This window comes from Salvelinus fontinalis, chromosome 3 (assembly GCF_029448725.1).
Source record: "Salvelinus fontinalis isolate EN_2023a chromosome 3, ASM2944872v1, whole genome shotgun sequence".
Classification (NCBI taxonomy): domain Eukaryota; kingdom Metazoa; phylum Chordata; class Actinopteri; order Salmoniformes; family Salmonidae; genus Salvelinus; species Salvelinus fontinalis.
The window spans coordinates 74,290,386-74,305,814 of NC_074667.1; the positions used below are offsets into that span (position 1 = coordinate 74,290,386).

A 15,429-nucleotide genomic window follows, 5' to 3' on the forward strand; every position below is an offset into this window, starting at 1 on the left:
AACAACTGTAAAATACAATGCAAATACAGTGAACTTATTCTTGTCCACCAGTTTGTATGATTGTAAATGTCAAAGCCTGTTACATTGCTATGCTATTGTCATGTAGAAAGTTTACACTTTCTGAAACTTGAAACCACCCCAGGACCAAATGTACATAAGGTCAAACTCAGTCATGCCTATGAATCCTTCTAATTTATTACCTTCCATTATAAACTCTCAATATTCCCCGAAAGAACACGACTGCATGCTAGCAGTAAAAGAGGTATGTGAAGCCGTGTAACAGTTGGCAAAACAATACCAGGGTGTGTGCACCCATGGACTATTTTATGGAGGGGGGGGGGGGGGGGGGGGTTCACAGTGGACAGCCTAGGCAATGGACACCATGTGAGTGGCCTATGGAATATTGATTTCAAATTGCATGCGTCTTAAATTATGGGAATCTCTTCTGTTGCCTCTGTCTCTCTTAAGTCTTGAGAGTCAACAAGAGAACACATCTAGGATTGGATTGTCAAGTTTCTGTCAAACAAAAGTTGGAAAAACTCATTGCAGGCCTATTTACAGTATGAATAAGTCATTACATAATCTCTTTCAACACACACTACTGTATCTCAAACCACTATTGATATAATTTTTTTACCAGAAGACTAAAGAACATGCCTACTCTCTAAGGATATAATCAACATGCATCCATGTTAGCTCTCTGCAGTGTTTCTGGTTGCTCTGGGCAATCTGACAGTCTTTGCGAAGCAGAACTTGAGGACTGTGGAACCACTTCACTCTGAAAGACAATGAAAAGACAGATTATAGTTTAAAAACATTATTTTACACATCATGTGAACATGCTATATTTCAATGTAGCACAGTAAGACATTTATTTTTTATACCGTTGACTGTGAGTTTGGTGGAGCACTCTGCCCTGCCCAAGGCATTGTCTGCAATGACTTTGTACTCTCCAGTGTCCTTGGGTCCAACCCTCAGTATGAGCATGGAGCAGACTCCACAGGTGTTGGTGATAAGATAGTTGGTGTTGGTGTTGAGGCTGATATTGTTGCGGTACCATGTGACATGAGGTGTTGGGTCCCCTCTGACAGCACAGCTCATGTAGCACTCGTAGCTCTCAGGGGTGCTGTGCGTTTTCAGTGGAACTAAGAACGATGGCGCTGACTCAAAGTTGAGGCTCTTGAATGAGCTGAAAGCCATTGAGAACTTATCTAGATGAAACAAAATGAATATGGGAAAGTCTCAGTTAGTGGTTCAAATTGCTTTTATGACTTCATTTAGTTTTGTTTAGGCCTATCCATGAGAAATGTGAAACTGTTGAAACTCATTGAACTGTTCTTCAAATTACAGTATCATACTTCTGCAACCACAAGGTTTTGGTCTGAGACCTTTTTCAGAACAGTGTCACAGACCACAGTGTGCTGTAGCTTCTCCCCTTTAAATGACAAACATGTTAACTTCACTTGGGTAGGGGGCACTATTTTCACCTCCGGATGAAAAGCATGCCCAAAGTAGACTGCTTGCTACTCAGGCCCAGAAGCTAGGATATGCATATAATTGGTAGATCTGGATAGAAAACACTCTAAAGGTTCCAAAACTGTTAAAACAATGTATGTGAGTATAACAGAACTGATTTGGCAGGCAAAAACCTGAGAAAAAAAAATCACACATCCTGGATGGAGTTATGTTTGTAGTTTTCTATTGAATGCCATTACAGTATCCATTGATTTAGGACTCAAATTGCACTTCCTATGGCTTCCACTAGATGTCAACAGTCTTAAGAAATTGTTTCAGGCTTGTATTCTTAAAAATGAGGGAGTAAGACCACTCTGAATGAGTAGACCCTACAGTGTCCCAGAGATTTTTCATGCGCACGACCGAGAGTGCGCCTTTCTTGTTTACCTTTTATATTGACGACGTTATTGTCCGGTTGAAATATTATCATTATTTTAAATGTTTCTACGAACATTACGGATACCTTATGGATTTTTTGTCTGCCTGTTGTGACTGCGTTTGAGCCTGTGGATTACTGAACAAAACGTGCAAACAAAACTGAGGTTTTTGGATATAAACAGGGACTTTATCGAACAAAACAAACATTTATTGAGTAAATGGGAGTCTTGTGAGTGCAACCATATGAAGATCATTAAAGGTAAGTGATTCATTTTATCTTTATTTCTGACTTGTGTAACTCCTCTACTTGGCTGGTAACTGTTTGTAATGATTTGTCTGCTGGGCGCTGTTCTCAGATAATCCAATGGTTTGCTTTCGCCGTAAAGCCTTTTTGAATTCTGACACCGTGGTTGGATTAACAAGACGTTAATCTTTAAACCAATGTAGAACACTTGTATGTTTTAATGAATTTTTATAATGAGTATTTCTGTTTTTGAATTTGGCGCTCTGCAATTTCACTGGATGTTGGCCAGGTGGGACGCTAGTCCCTAGTACCCGAGTACGCTAGTGTCCCTAGTGAGGTTTTAACTAACAAACATCTGTTTTGGTTTCCTCTTGAGGGTGACTTATGATTCTCTCTCTGGATAATCAACAATGATTCATAACAATCTTAACATGCCTTTTTTCTTGGTCACTCCCCAGGTTGGCGACTCAGAAGGCTCAGAGAGACCCATGTCATTTTTGGCGTAGACACGGAAGTAGTACTCTCGTCCAGCCATGATGTTGAGGGCTGTGAACTTGTTGTTGAAGAGGTGGTCGGCTACAGTTTGCCACATTCGCTTGACGGAGTCGCGTCTGGACACTATGTAGTGCAGCCTGTCGTCCCTTTTCTCATCTGGGGAGGGAGTCCAGGTCACAGTCACTGTTCCAGGAACATTCTGTTCCAACTCCGCTGGGCCGGGAGGCTTGGGATCATCTGGAACCAGATAAGAGAGACATCGTCATCAACCATTCATTTGAATGTACAGTACATGCAATATTACACATACAGTGTAATACATTTATTTGTCATTGTAAAGTGAACTCTATAGAACACACCACTCTTCAGCGCATGTCATATCCTCACATGGCCTCTCCTATCATTGCTATGCGGATGACACTCAACTACTTTTCTCCTTCCCCCCCTTCTGACACCCAGTTGGCGAAACCCATCTCTGGCAGATAGCTCAGCTTCGATGTCGGCCCACCACCTCAAGCTCAAGCTTCTCTTCCTCACGGGGAAGGCCTGCCCACTCCATCATGGTTGACTCCACGGTGTCTCCCTCCCAGAGTGCAAAGAACTTTGCCGTTCTCTGCAAACTTAAAAGCAGTACTCGCTCCTGCAGGTTCATGCTCAACAACATCCGTAGAGTATGACCGTACCTCACACAGGAAGCGGTGCAGGTCCTAATCCAGGCACTTGTCCTCTCCCATCTGGACTACTGCAACTTGCTGTTGGCTAGGCTTCCGGCTTGTGCTACCAAACCCTTGTAACTTATCCAGAATGCTGCAGCCCGCTTGGTGTTCATCCTTCCCAATTTCTCCCATGTCACCCCGCTTCTTCACATACTCCACTGGCTTCCAGTCGAAGCTCGCATCCACTACAAGACCATGGTACTTGCCTATGGAGCAGCAAGAGGAACTGCCCCTCCTTAACTTCAGGCTATGCTCAAACCCTACACCCCAACCCGAGCACATTGTTCTAACACCTCTGGTCTTTGGGCCTAGGGCAGCTCCTGCTTAGCCCAGTCCAAGCTCTCCTCTGTCCTGGCACTCCAATGGTTGAACCAGCTTCCCCCTGAAGCTAGGACAGCAGAGTCCCTGCCCAACTTCCAAAAATATGTGGAACCCTACTTCTTCAAATAGTATCTTAAATAATCTCACAGCACCCCTCCCTCACAACCCCTCCTCATGCCACAGACAACAGATAATAAACACAGTAGTGATCTTTTACAGAGTTCCCCCACTGACTGTCAATACCACTGACTGTCTATACCACTCACTGTCATTACCACTCACTGTCATTACCACTCACTGTCATTACCACTCACTGTCAATACCACTCACTGTCAGTAATACTCACTTTCCACCACTAACTGTCAATGCCACTCACTGTCATTACCACTCACTGTCAATACCACTCACTGTCAGTAACACTCACTTTCCACCACTCACTGTCAATACCACTCACTGTCAAACCACTCACTGTCAATACCACTCACTATCAATACCATCACTGTCAGTAACACTCACTTTCCACCACTCATTTTCCACCACTCGTTGTCAATATTTAGTGGAATGTCTTGCTTGTATGATTATACCTGTGACTCTGATCTCGATACTGAAGGTCTCCTGACCAACCATGTTCTTGACGATGATGGTGTAGATTCCTGTGTCAGGACGCTCAGATGTGGGGATTAGGAGCTGGGACGTATTATCGGAGTTGCTAATGGTTACAAGTTTTGATACTGGCATCCCATCCTTTAGCCACGTTATGTTTGGCATAGGAGAAGCCTGCCAAAAGACAACGTAGAAATAGACAGATGAGTTTGTTTGGTAGTGTAGCCCTTTCCTGCAGACAATGACCAAAAGCCCCCTCTTTAGCCTCATGGGTGGAATATTCCAAAAAACCTGATGAATATTTCAGTCTTCTGTGATATACTGTATTTAAAGTGTAATATTATGATACAAACTTAAAACTTAATGCATACTGTATATCTGACATGGTACAGGTGTCTTTCTTTCAACCCATAATCATGTGTGTGAGGTGTATACCTTTGTTTCAAAGTAGATTTGTTTAAGACTACCAAGAATCACTCTGTGGCCGTGATTTAGCCCACGGCAATTAAAGGTTAAGGGAATGTTTCTACAATGAGCAATCCACTTTTTTAAGTATCTCTGTTAACATCCATCACATTTCATTACAGAATTTGTTGCTCTGATTTTGTATTTCTACACCATTGCAACACATTCTAGGTCACAGAGTATCACACTTACATGGAATAGCAGACTGAGATCTGTAATTTGCCATAGAAACTGGTCATTCCGATGTAAAACCCAATAAGGCATTGTTTACATGCACACGATTTTGCTGACCACAAAGTTGATGTTGATTCGAGCAGAATTCCCGGCTCTCACAACCATGAAGCTCTTCATTTTGCGATCAGTGAAATGTGGTCTCACTATGAGAAACGAGAAAATCATATTTAAAAAACCTTTTGAAATTATATAACTTGAAATAAGATAATGAGAATATAATAATATGTGTATAATCACTCCAGGTTTTCGGTTTTCATTCTGTGTTTCAGTCTTAGAACTACTATCATGATACTGTGAACACAAACTTGACAAAAACAATGTTGACAATTTGATGTCACTCACCTGGGGGGGGCATAGCCAGGATGTAGTTGTCCAAGCCTCTGGGCTCCCCTTCTCCCCCGTCATTGGTGGCAATCACTCTCACCCAGTACATGGCCATTGCCTTAAGACCCAAAATGTTATTGGAGGTCATGATGATGGGGTTATTATTACAGCGGTCCCACTCCGGGTTTGCTGCTGGTCTGATCTCCACAAAGTATCCCTTGGCTTCATCTTGGACTCCTTCCTCCTCTATGGGTTTAGTCCAACCCAGGGACAAGGTGGTGTAGGTGGAGTCTGTCACCTTCAGGTCAATGATTTGACCGGGGGGCTCTGAAGGACACAAATGATTTCAGGGGTGAGTAGAATATACTGTTTGCGACAGCTGCTCATAAACATACTTTATATTTGAACTGTAATGTTATGCCTTATTTACCAGTCAAATGACGTGTTGTATTATCAAATGATGGCTGATTTCCAGAGTTTGTCATCACTATCTCAGAATGTAACAGATCATATTACTTACTCTTTGGGTCTCTTGCAATAACAAATTCAGAGGGGGTGCTTGGCTCTCCAGCACCAGATATGTTGATAGCTGCAACACGGAACTCATACTCTATTCCCTCAATAACGTCTTTGACTGCAATCCCTTGACCTGAAAGTATGGGTGTGACAAAAAATAGATAATGAAGGGATCAAAATATTTCTTTATTGTTTCAGCGCTTTGAGAGTATGGTTGTATTTATAGCAATATAGAAATCAGGTTGTGTACTGGTATGGAATGCAATTAGAACAAAACAAATACAGAAAGACATTTGGAGGATGAACCAAGTATTGAAATGGACACACCTTTGATTGGCTCTTTCAAATTGTTGATTGAACCCCATAGATTGCTGCCCTTCTTGCGTTTCTCCAGGTGATAACCTAGAATATTAGTTCCTCCAGTGTTGGAAGGGGGAACCCATTCCAGATTGATGCAGTTTGCAAAGGCACTGATCACTTTGGGTGAGGAAGGTTGTCCGGGATATGCTAGGTAACAAGGGGAAAAAAGTACATTTTGGAGGTCTGATGGCATCCTCCATTGGGAGAAAGAGAGAACCCTAATTCAACAGCTAAATTCTGCATTCTGGTGACAGATTTTGCCTTACCTCTTGTACCGGCCTGGATGTCATCTGTCTCCATCATTTCACTTATGCCCTGCTCAGTCACAGCCCTGATATGGTAGCAATACTTCCTTCCATGGTCTACATTGGTGTCCCTGTATTTGGGCTCTCCGGGGATCTGACCCAGCTTCATCCAGGAGTTACGGCCCAGCTGCTGTCGTTCCAGGATGTAGTTGATCACAGGAGAGCCACCATTGTCTTTTGGAGGCCTCCATTTAAAGTCAAGTACAGCCGAAGAAGCTTCAATGATCTCCACAGGTCCTAAGGCAGGGCTTGGTCTGTCTGTGAATAGATATAGGGGAGCCTAATTATACTCCAGTTAGCCTTATGTTATCCTAGATAATGTTGTGTATGAAGCTAGAAGCTGTATTGCCAATATTATGTAAAAGGTGGAGACACCCTGATATGTCATTCAGGTAAGCACAAAGGATTGTCGTAGCAACATTGCAAATAGATTCATATCATCCCACTGACCCAGCACAATCAACCTGGATCTGCCCTCAATGGTTCCACATTCATTTTTGATCTTGATCTTGATTTCTCCTGTGGCTTTCCGCTGGCACTTGCTGAGGAGGAGGCGACTGTGTGTGAGCGACTTCTCAATGTTGATGTGTTTGTCCTCCACCAACTCCTCATCTTCATTGTACCAATAGATCTTCATTGGGTCACGACCCATAAAAGACAGTTTGAAGGTAGCGCTCTGGCCAACCTTTATTATGACGGGCTTTGAGAAATCCGCCAGGTCATCTGGGTTTACTCTGGGTGGATCTGTAACACAGATGTCACATACATTTAATAGCACAAATACAGTACATATAGTAGCTACAATATATGTTAGTTGACTTGGCATTGCATGTCCATCTTCAGAGTATGCTGCATTCGCTCAATACTGATCTTGAACTTCAACTGCCTCAACGTTTCCATTAATTATGTTAAAAGATGGATGGATGGATGGATGGGTTCCTTTACCCTCTACAACGAGTATGGACTCTGTTTTACGTCCATCAGCTTCAAATCGGTATTTGCCAGAATCTTCCTCCTTGCAGTTCTTCAGTATAAGCCTGTGAAAGGCCCCATCATGTGTCATCGCAATATCATCTGATGCTTCTATCTGGAAGGAAACAAACAAAGTACTGTTTAGACCTGTAAAGAACTGCATGCGCTGTTGCAGCTCAATTATTACTTTTTCTGCATTTAGTCTCTGCAATATTTTTCTATTTCGCAGTTTCATACTGAACAGAACTTACCTGCTGTAGTAGTTGAAAAAACAAGACGGCAAAAACAAGTTGGATTTGAGATTACATTTTTGAAGAGTATTGCATGTATGATGGCATTTCCAAATCTGAGGACTGATGTTTATAGTTACTACCGTTTTTCTAACTCACCTCTTCTCCATCTTTGTACCAGATTCCTTCACAGTTTTCCCTGCTCAGTTTACACTCCAGTTCACCTCTGTTGCCCATATTAACACTGATGTCTGACAATCCACTGGTAAAGTGCACTCCTGGGTCTAGAGGATACATCAAGTCGTATTCAATTGGTTAGGAAGATGATGTAGTGTGAATGTGATGCCTGGACATTACACATCATTGAACACCTTGAAACCTCTTACCTATGATGGTGTCTGGGATCAGTGGACCTGTTCTCACTCTTTTCTTCTTCTCTTCAACTGGTATCTCTTCGTCTCCAGGCTCTTTGTTCTTCTCTTCAACTGGTATCTCTTCGTCTCCAGGCTCTTTGTTCTTCTCCTCAACTGGTATCTCTTCGTCTCCAGGCTCTTTCTTCTTCTTTTCAACTGGCATCCCTTTGTCTCTAAGCTCTTCCTTCTTCTCTTCCACAGGCTCAGGCTCTTTCTTCTCGTTCTTGTTCTCCAGCTCTAGTTCGGGCGCTGCTGCTGCCTTAGCATCCATGTCTGCCTTTATCTGTTTCGCCAACTCCATTCTCTCATCTCTCTCTTTGTCCAGCTTAGCTTTCTGCTCTGCAGCTATTTTAGCCAAGTCTACCTCTCCCCCACCAGCTCGAGTTGTTTTGCGGACTTTCTTTTTCCCCTTGGTGGCTGGATCGTTATCAGCTGGAGTGTGGGCAAATAAGAACATAGGTAGAGATATAGGTTAGTAAAGATTGTCAATGTTTTGCATTTGTACTGTCTGATATGGATAATGTTTGATTGATATTGATCAATATACTTAACAAGTGACATATATTTGACATTATATTCCCTTACACAAGTAAGAGTCACATGACTTAGCGACACTTTTTTGTGTTTGAAACGTCATCTCCTTACCCTCCACAACAAGAAAGGCATTGCAAGACTTGATCCCTGCACATACTGAATAGATACCACCATCCAGTTTCGCACAGTCCTTCACAACCAATCTATGAATGAGCATGTCCTCTGACACTTCAATGTCAAACTTCTCCCCTTGTTCACACGGTTGATTCTTCCCCGTCCATTGAATCTTTGACATGGGGGATGACAGGACACATTCAAACACGCCATCCTCTCTCTCCGTGGCCTTCACTTCCTGAATTTTGACCAGGAAATCCACCATGGGAACTGAATAAAATACAAATTTGGAAGAAATACTTTATCTGGAACAAAATGACAGAATGACATGTGTTATGTTCCCTTTTTGTTTTGGTCGATTTTGAACAGACATTCATTTTTGCATACCAGCTAACCTGAGGGAATTTTGTTGGCATTAGGGATTGTTAGCCTATATGAAACGGGAAATGATTAAACAGAGAATAAATTGAAGACATCTCACCTTTGAAGTCAGTTGAGAAGATAAGTACCCCCTCCACCATCACTTGGTACAATCCTTCATCATCTCCAGCAAGATCCTTAATGCCAAATGTAAATTTTCTTCCTGTTTTCTTCAGAAAATGCTTATCTTCTGTTTCAACACTGAACGGAACCATTACTCCATCCTGTATAAAAACACATTGTCAGTCTTAATTAATGCATACAAAAAACACATTTAATGTAAAGACACCTATTCGTTATTCTAAAATAAAATCAAACATGTTCTGCTTGGTTGTTGTTACAATGCATATAACAGTGTGTATTTCACACCATTCTCACCTTGAATAGGAAGATCTTGACGTTGGGGTCTTTAAGCGACATCTCAAATTCAAACTCTGCACCTCCACCAGGTTTTACTTCAATGTGTTTCAGATTGCTGAGGTTTTCAACATACTGTAGGAGCAAAAAACACATTCACTGGTAATGATGTTGGTGATATTCAGTTACTGTTCATTTTGGAATACAGCAGTGTATGTAAGAGGAATAAACACCTCACTTTTCACATACTGGTAAATGCTGGGTGGCAGGTAGCCTAACGGTTAAGAGTTTGGGCCAGGAACCGAAAGGTTGCTGATTTGAATCCCCTAGCTGACTAGGTGAAAAATCGGTCGATGTGCCGTTGAGCAAGGCACTTAACCCTAATTGCTCCTGTAAGTCGCTCTGGATAAGAGCGTCTGCTACTGTAAATTAATAAAATGTAAAAAAAAACTTAAGCTATATACAGGCATTTTTATTATCTTTGACTATCTCTGATTCAGGCAAACCTTTGCTTGATCCTCCTCCCTCTCAACCTTCTTCGCGTTCAGTGTCTTCAGCATCCAGCGGAAGTTAGTGACTCCAAACTCAGCACAGATTTTCTCATAGTCTTTCTTGTCGGCACTCATCAACACATCCCAAAACCTTGGATCGATTTCTCCATCTTTTTTGTCATCTTTGTTTGATTCTACAACCCTTAAACAAGAAGAATACAACTGTATCTCATTCACGCGTCAAAACCATTATGGTAGAATTAGGATCTAGAACCTAGCTATGATTGATTGTTTTTCTAGTATTGTCTTACGCTTTTGTTAGGAGATTTTTGAAATCTTCAGGTGGCTTCACAGCAGCTAAATTGAGATTGAACTTTTACGTTATTTTGTACAGTTAATGTCACTTAAACTTTGTTTTGTGATTGAAATTCAGTGACTGACCTGCTCGTGCATCTTTCATAGCCTTGCTCTTCTTATATCCCACTGAAAGGCAAGAGATGTTTCATTAGATGATTTGGTTAATTAAGATCAATCGGATCAATTATACTTTGTCTGTCTTAGATCCTGAGGATATGTGTCTGCCAGTGTTTTGTTAAGGATCTACAGTATTTAACATAACATGATGTTTCTCTTGTTCAAGACTCAGTTATGAGATGTAACCCGGTTTAGCGCCATATATCAACCCAGGAGAAATGGTGTCCTCACTTTCAATTACATTGAGGTTAGCGGTGACCACAGCTTTTCCATACTCATTGGTAGCAAAGCATTTGTAGGTATCAGCTTGTTCTGGAGATACTTCCGGCATCTGTGAACACAAATTGAGCAAGAGTATTACTATTTGGAACAAAATTTGTTAGCGTCAGTTACGTCACCCCAAATTGGGGACGAAGGCAAGAAGAAGAACAACGGCCACAGTGAAAAAAGATATGTTTGTAAAAGAGCTGGGCTAATTGTAACCAGCTGATCTCTTGTTAAACCATCTAAAATAACACAGCTGATCTCAATTGCAGTCAACATTGGCCAGCGATTTATCGCTCGCTAACGTGGATGTCGAGGTTATCTTTTAGTCCTCATTGCAGCCAACATTTTGTTTATTATTTCTCCCTCTGGTTGGGATTACGTAAGGTGGAAATCAGGTTGTTACAGATCCATTGAGGTTGTTTAGAAATACCAAAAAGGTGTCACTGTAAATTGTTGCTCCTCTCCAATACTAGGGTGTTGACTCACCTCTATATAGTGCTCATTAGGCGTGGCTGGATCAGATACAATTTTGTATCTCTCTGGTTCATTTACTTCTCCTTTACTTCTTGTCCAATGCACACTTGGTGTCGGATTACCAGACACAATTGCTTTGAAAACAGCACATTTCCCTTTATAAAATAATGCAATAAAACACAGTTAATGTCAACTCAGTATACTGTCAATTTCAAGCAAGGATCAAGAAAATATTTGCAATTTAAAGACTTTAGTACTATCTCACATTGTCATTGTGGTTTGACATATGAACCATACCTTCCTGAATAGTCAAAGCGATGGGTTTGCGGGTGAAATCAGGGGTGGTCATGCCCACAGGAAGCTCCTCCACAAACTGTGTAATCATGACCCCAGGGACTCTGGATCTCTTTTTGATTGCCACTAGAGGGATGTAGGACAAAGAGCAGGATTAAACATACACATATACAGTACATCACAATAGTCTTATAGGAATAATACGAAATCGGAAAGAAACTTGATTTATTCATCAACATTTACATGGATTAGTTACGATTTGATAAAAAAGTATATTATGTTTAGAAAGCATGTAATGTTTGTGCTGCTGCCATGTTGTGTTGTTGTCTTAGGTCTCTCTTCATGTTGTGTTGTTGTCTTAGGTCTCTCTTCATGTTGTGTTGTTGTCTTAGGTCTCTCTTCATGTTGTGTTGTTGTCTTAGGTCTCTCTTCATGTTGTGTTGTTGTCTTAGGTCTCTCTTCATGTTGTGTTGTTGTCTTAGGTCTCTCTTCATGTTGTGTTGTTGTCTTAGGTCTCTCTTCATGTTGTGTTGTTGTCTTAGGTCTCTCTTCATGTAGTGTTGTTGTCTTAGGTCTCTCTTCATGTTGTGTTGTTGTCTTAGGTCTCTCTTCATGTTGTGTTGTTGTCTTAGGTCTCTCTTCATGTTGTGTTGTTGTCTTAGGTCTCTCTTCATGTTGTGTTGTTGTCTTAGGTCTCTCTTCATGTAGTGTTGTTGTCTTAGGTCTCTCTTCATGTTGTGTTGTTGTCTTAGGTCTCTCTTCATGTAGTGTTGTTGTCTTAGGTCTCTCTTCATGTTGTGTTGTTGTCTTAGGTCTCTCTTCATGTAGTGTTGTTGTCTTAGGTCTCTCTTCATGTTGTGTTGTTGTCTTAGGTCTCTCTTCATGTAGTGTTGTTGTCTTAGGTCTCTCTTCATGTTGTGTTGTTGTCTTAGGTCTCTCTTCATGTTGTGTTGTTGTCTTAGGTCTCTCTTCATGTTGTGTTGTTGTCTTAGGTCTCTCTTCATGTTGTGTTGTTGTCTTAGGTCTCTCTTCATGTTGTGTTGTTGTCTTAGGTCTCTCTTCATGTAGTGTTGTTGTCTTAGGTCTCTCTTCATGTTGTGTTGTTGTCTTAGGTCTCTCTTCATGTTGTGTTGTTGTCTTAGGTCTCTCTTCATGTTGTGTTGTTGTCTTAGGTCTCTCTTCATGTAGTGTTGTTGTCTTAGGTCTCTCTTCATGTTGTGTTGTTGTCTTAGGTCTCTCTTCATGTAGTGTTGTTGTCTTAGGTCTCTCTTCATGTTGTGTTGTTGTCTTAGGTCTCTCTTCATGTTGTGTTGTTGTCTTAGGTCTCTCTTCATGTTGTGTTGTTGTCTTAGGTCTCTCTTCATGTTGTGTTGTTGTCTTAGGTCTCTCTTCATGTAGTGTTGTTGTCTTAGGTCTCTCTTCATGTAGTGTTGTTGTCTTAGGTCTCTCTTCATGTAGTGTTGTTGTCTTAGGTCTCTCTTCATGTAGTGTTGTTGTCTTAGGTCTCTCTTCATGTAGTGTTGTTGTCTTAGGTCTCTCTTCATGTAGTGTTGTTGTCTTAGGTCTCTCTTCATGTAGTGTTGTTGTCTTAGGTCTCTCTTCATGTTATGTTGTTGTCTTAGGTCTCTCTTCATGTAGTGTTGTTGTCTTAGGTCTCTCTTCATGTAGTGTTGTTGTCTTAGGTCTCTCTTCATGTTGTGTTGTTGTCTTAGGTCTCTCTTCATGTAGTGTTGTTGTCTTAGGTCTCTCTTCATGTAGTGTTGTTGTCTTAGGTCTCTCTTCATGTAGTGTTGTTGTCTTAGGTCTCTCTTCATGTAGTGTTGTTGTCTTAGGTCTCTCTTCATGTAGTGTTGTGGTGTCTCTCTTGTCGTGATGTGTGTTTTGTCCTACGTTATACATTTTTTTCAAGCCCCTGTCCCTTTTGCCTCTTGGTAGGCTGTTATTGTAAATAAGAATGTGTTCTTAATTGACTTGCCTAGTTAAATAAAGATGTGTTTTTTTTTTAAACATCAGTTTAGAAAAAAATACATGACTTACTCTGCCCTGGAGCAGTGGGCTCCTCATCTTTAGTTTTCTTGAAGAATTTCATCTCGCGATGGATAGCAGTTTTGCCAGCTTTTCAGATGGTTCTCTGCTACTGAAATAGAGAAGATGTATTTCAAATCAAGTTAACAAGATCCTGTTTTTTGTTTGGCATAAAGTTGTGAACCAAGTAGGGATGTCCAATAATGTATTTTTTAATCGCTTAACAAGCACCATCAAGCTTACTGTACTCCTGGAATGACATACAACATAAAGGGGGCTCCCGAGTGGCGCTGCGCTCTAAGGCACTGCATCTCAGTGCTAGAGGTGTCACTACAGACCATGGTTTGATTCCAGGCTGTATCACAACCAGCCGTGAGTCCCATAGAGCGATGTACAATTGACCCAGCATCGTCCAGGTTAGGGTTTGGACGGGGTAGGCCGTCATTGTCAATAAGAATTTGTTCTTAACTAACTTGCTTGGTTAAATAAATACGAAGCAGCAAGCTAAAATAACATTATACAAATTAACCATTTAACCAATAAGCTTAACCGGCTAATGTACCATGGTTGGCTAACTGGTTAACCTACCTATCAACTGCGTTGATTTTGTATACATATTGCATGAATACCATTGTGAATGCACAGTGGTACCCTGAGATAAACTGGTGAAGACCTTTCTAATGGGAAAATGTAAGAATACCAAATATCATTTTTTGATTTAGTGTGATCAACATAATGTTTATCATAAATAGTCTCTGGGCCCTACAGTACATAATGGCTTGGTTGTCATGACTGTCATCTCTGGGTCACTGCACTCCACAGTGTTTATAGGAATTACTTGGCTTACTAAGGAGTGCGGACCTCACTTAGGGCCACGAAGGAAGACTGCTGCACATTTCTTCAGTATATGAGCTAAGCATGTGGGATGGTAGGTGTCACAGGACAGGACAGCTATTAGTAACAGTAAGAAACCCCATCTGTCTCCCACACAATTAATCTTCCACAGATGGTACCACCGAGTGCCATTTACCCATTGCTTTAACCGCTGGATTAAGGCAATATTTCTGTCCTAGGAATCTGATGCTGACACATTTTGAGTAAACCTTGCTCTTGGTGAGGTCTCTATTAAAAGGGGGAATGGGAGGGAGAGCGTGTGACAGATGGTAGGATACAGCATTCTTGTCGCTGTCTTTAACATTTGGACAAGCAGGACACTTTTAAAAAAGTCCTTGGAAACTCTTGCAAGTGGATTATTTTTATTTTGGGGATTTGAGTGCAGTCATACCGGCATTCTCCATTGTCTAGTGCATTCGTTTACATTTCAAGATCCAATGAAACTCTTAACTAATACCCATACCAACAATCTGTGTACGCTATATTTTCTCTGTTTAAACACGATAATATGTTTCATATATTTGTTGGTATGAAGAAACGATCTGACTTTCTCATAAAAACACTTGACACTGCAGTCACTTGACAGTGCAGTCAGTGTAGATTTCTTTTTTATATTGCAACTTTTACTTTAGCACGTACTAGTGCAGGTGGTTGGATCATGATATGCTCCAAGAGGTGGTAACTCAAGATGGACGGTAAATTAAAGAATTCCTGTGATCACAGAATACTTAGCATGCCCAAAGTAGGCTGTGGCAAGTGACCTGCTTCATTTTTCATGCAATAGGTCACATAGCTCATAAAACTATCTATCATGGACCAACATGTGACGCAAGTCACTCGCTGAAAATGGAACGGGCTACTGTAAACTACCTCACTCAGGTCAACTACATTTTTATGCAATTTTAAGTCAATAGAAGCAAAATGTCATTCTGAAGAAGGATCAGGTCATGAGCCAATATATGTATTGGGTTTGTCCACTTTGGCAGAAGGCATT

General features: G+C 41.1%; 1 protein-coding gene across 1 annotated transcript; it reads right to left on the reverse strand.

Annotated features, from left to right (window-relative positions):
* Nucleotides 1-773: 773 nt before the first annotated feature.
* Nucleotides 774-13,605, reverse strand: igfn1.3 (immunoglobulin like and fibronectin type III domain containing 1, tandem duplicate 3). The gene is made up of 22 exons (XM_055918198.1): nucleotides 13,554-13,605; nucleotides 11,520-11,660; nucleotides 11,235-11,377; nucleotides 10,713-10,812; nucleotides 10,449-10,490; nucleotides 10,023-10,201; nucleotides 9,538-9,651; nucleotides 9,221-9,383; nucleotides 8,737-9,009; nucleotides 8,065-8,523; nucleotides 7,838-7,962; nucleotides 7,422-7,563; nucleotides 6,927-7,220; nucleotides 6,438-6,734; nucleotides 6,139-6,318; nucleotides 5,816-5,944; nucleotides 5,314-5,622; nucleotides 5,029-5,114; nucleotides 4,254-4,446; nucleotides 2,573-2,869; nucleotides 885-1,211; nucleotides 774-778 (listed from the first exon to the last, which is right to left on the reverse strand). Exons 1-22 carry the CDS (start codon nucleotides 13,603-13,605, stop codon nucleotides 774-776), a joined length of 4,050 nt encoding a protein of 1,349 aa, XP_055774173.1.
* Between the last annotated feature and the right edge of the window lie 1,824 nt (nucleotides 13,606-15,429).

Bases quoted from the DNA above. Each gene is read 5' to 3' on its own strand.
- igfn1.3 (XM_055918198.1), bottom strand. From the start codon at position 13,605: ATGAAATTCTTCAAGAAAACTAAAGATGAGGAGCCCACTGCTCCAGGG. The intron at 8,524-8,736 runs GTAAGGAGATGA...CCCACACTCCAG, and splicing joins TGCCTTTCTTGTTGTGGAGG to CTGATAACGATCCAGCCACC. The intron at 7,221-7,421 runs GTAAAGGAACCC...TCTGTGTTACAG, and splicing joins GTCCATACTCGTTGTAGAGG to ATCCACCCAGAGTAAACCCA.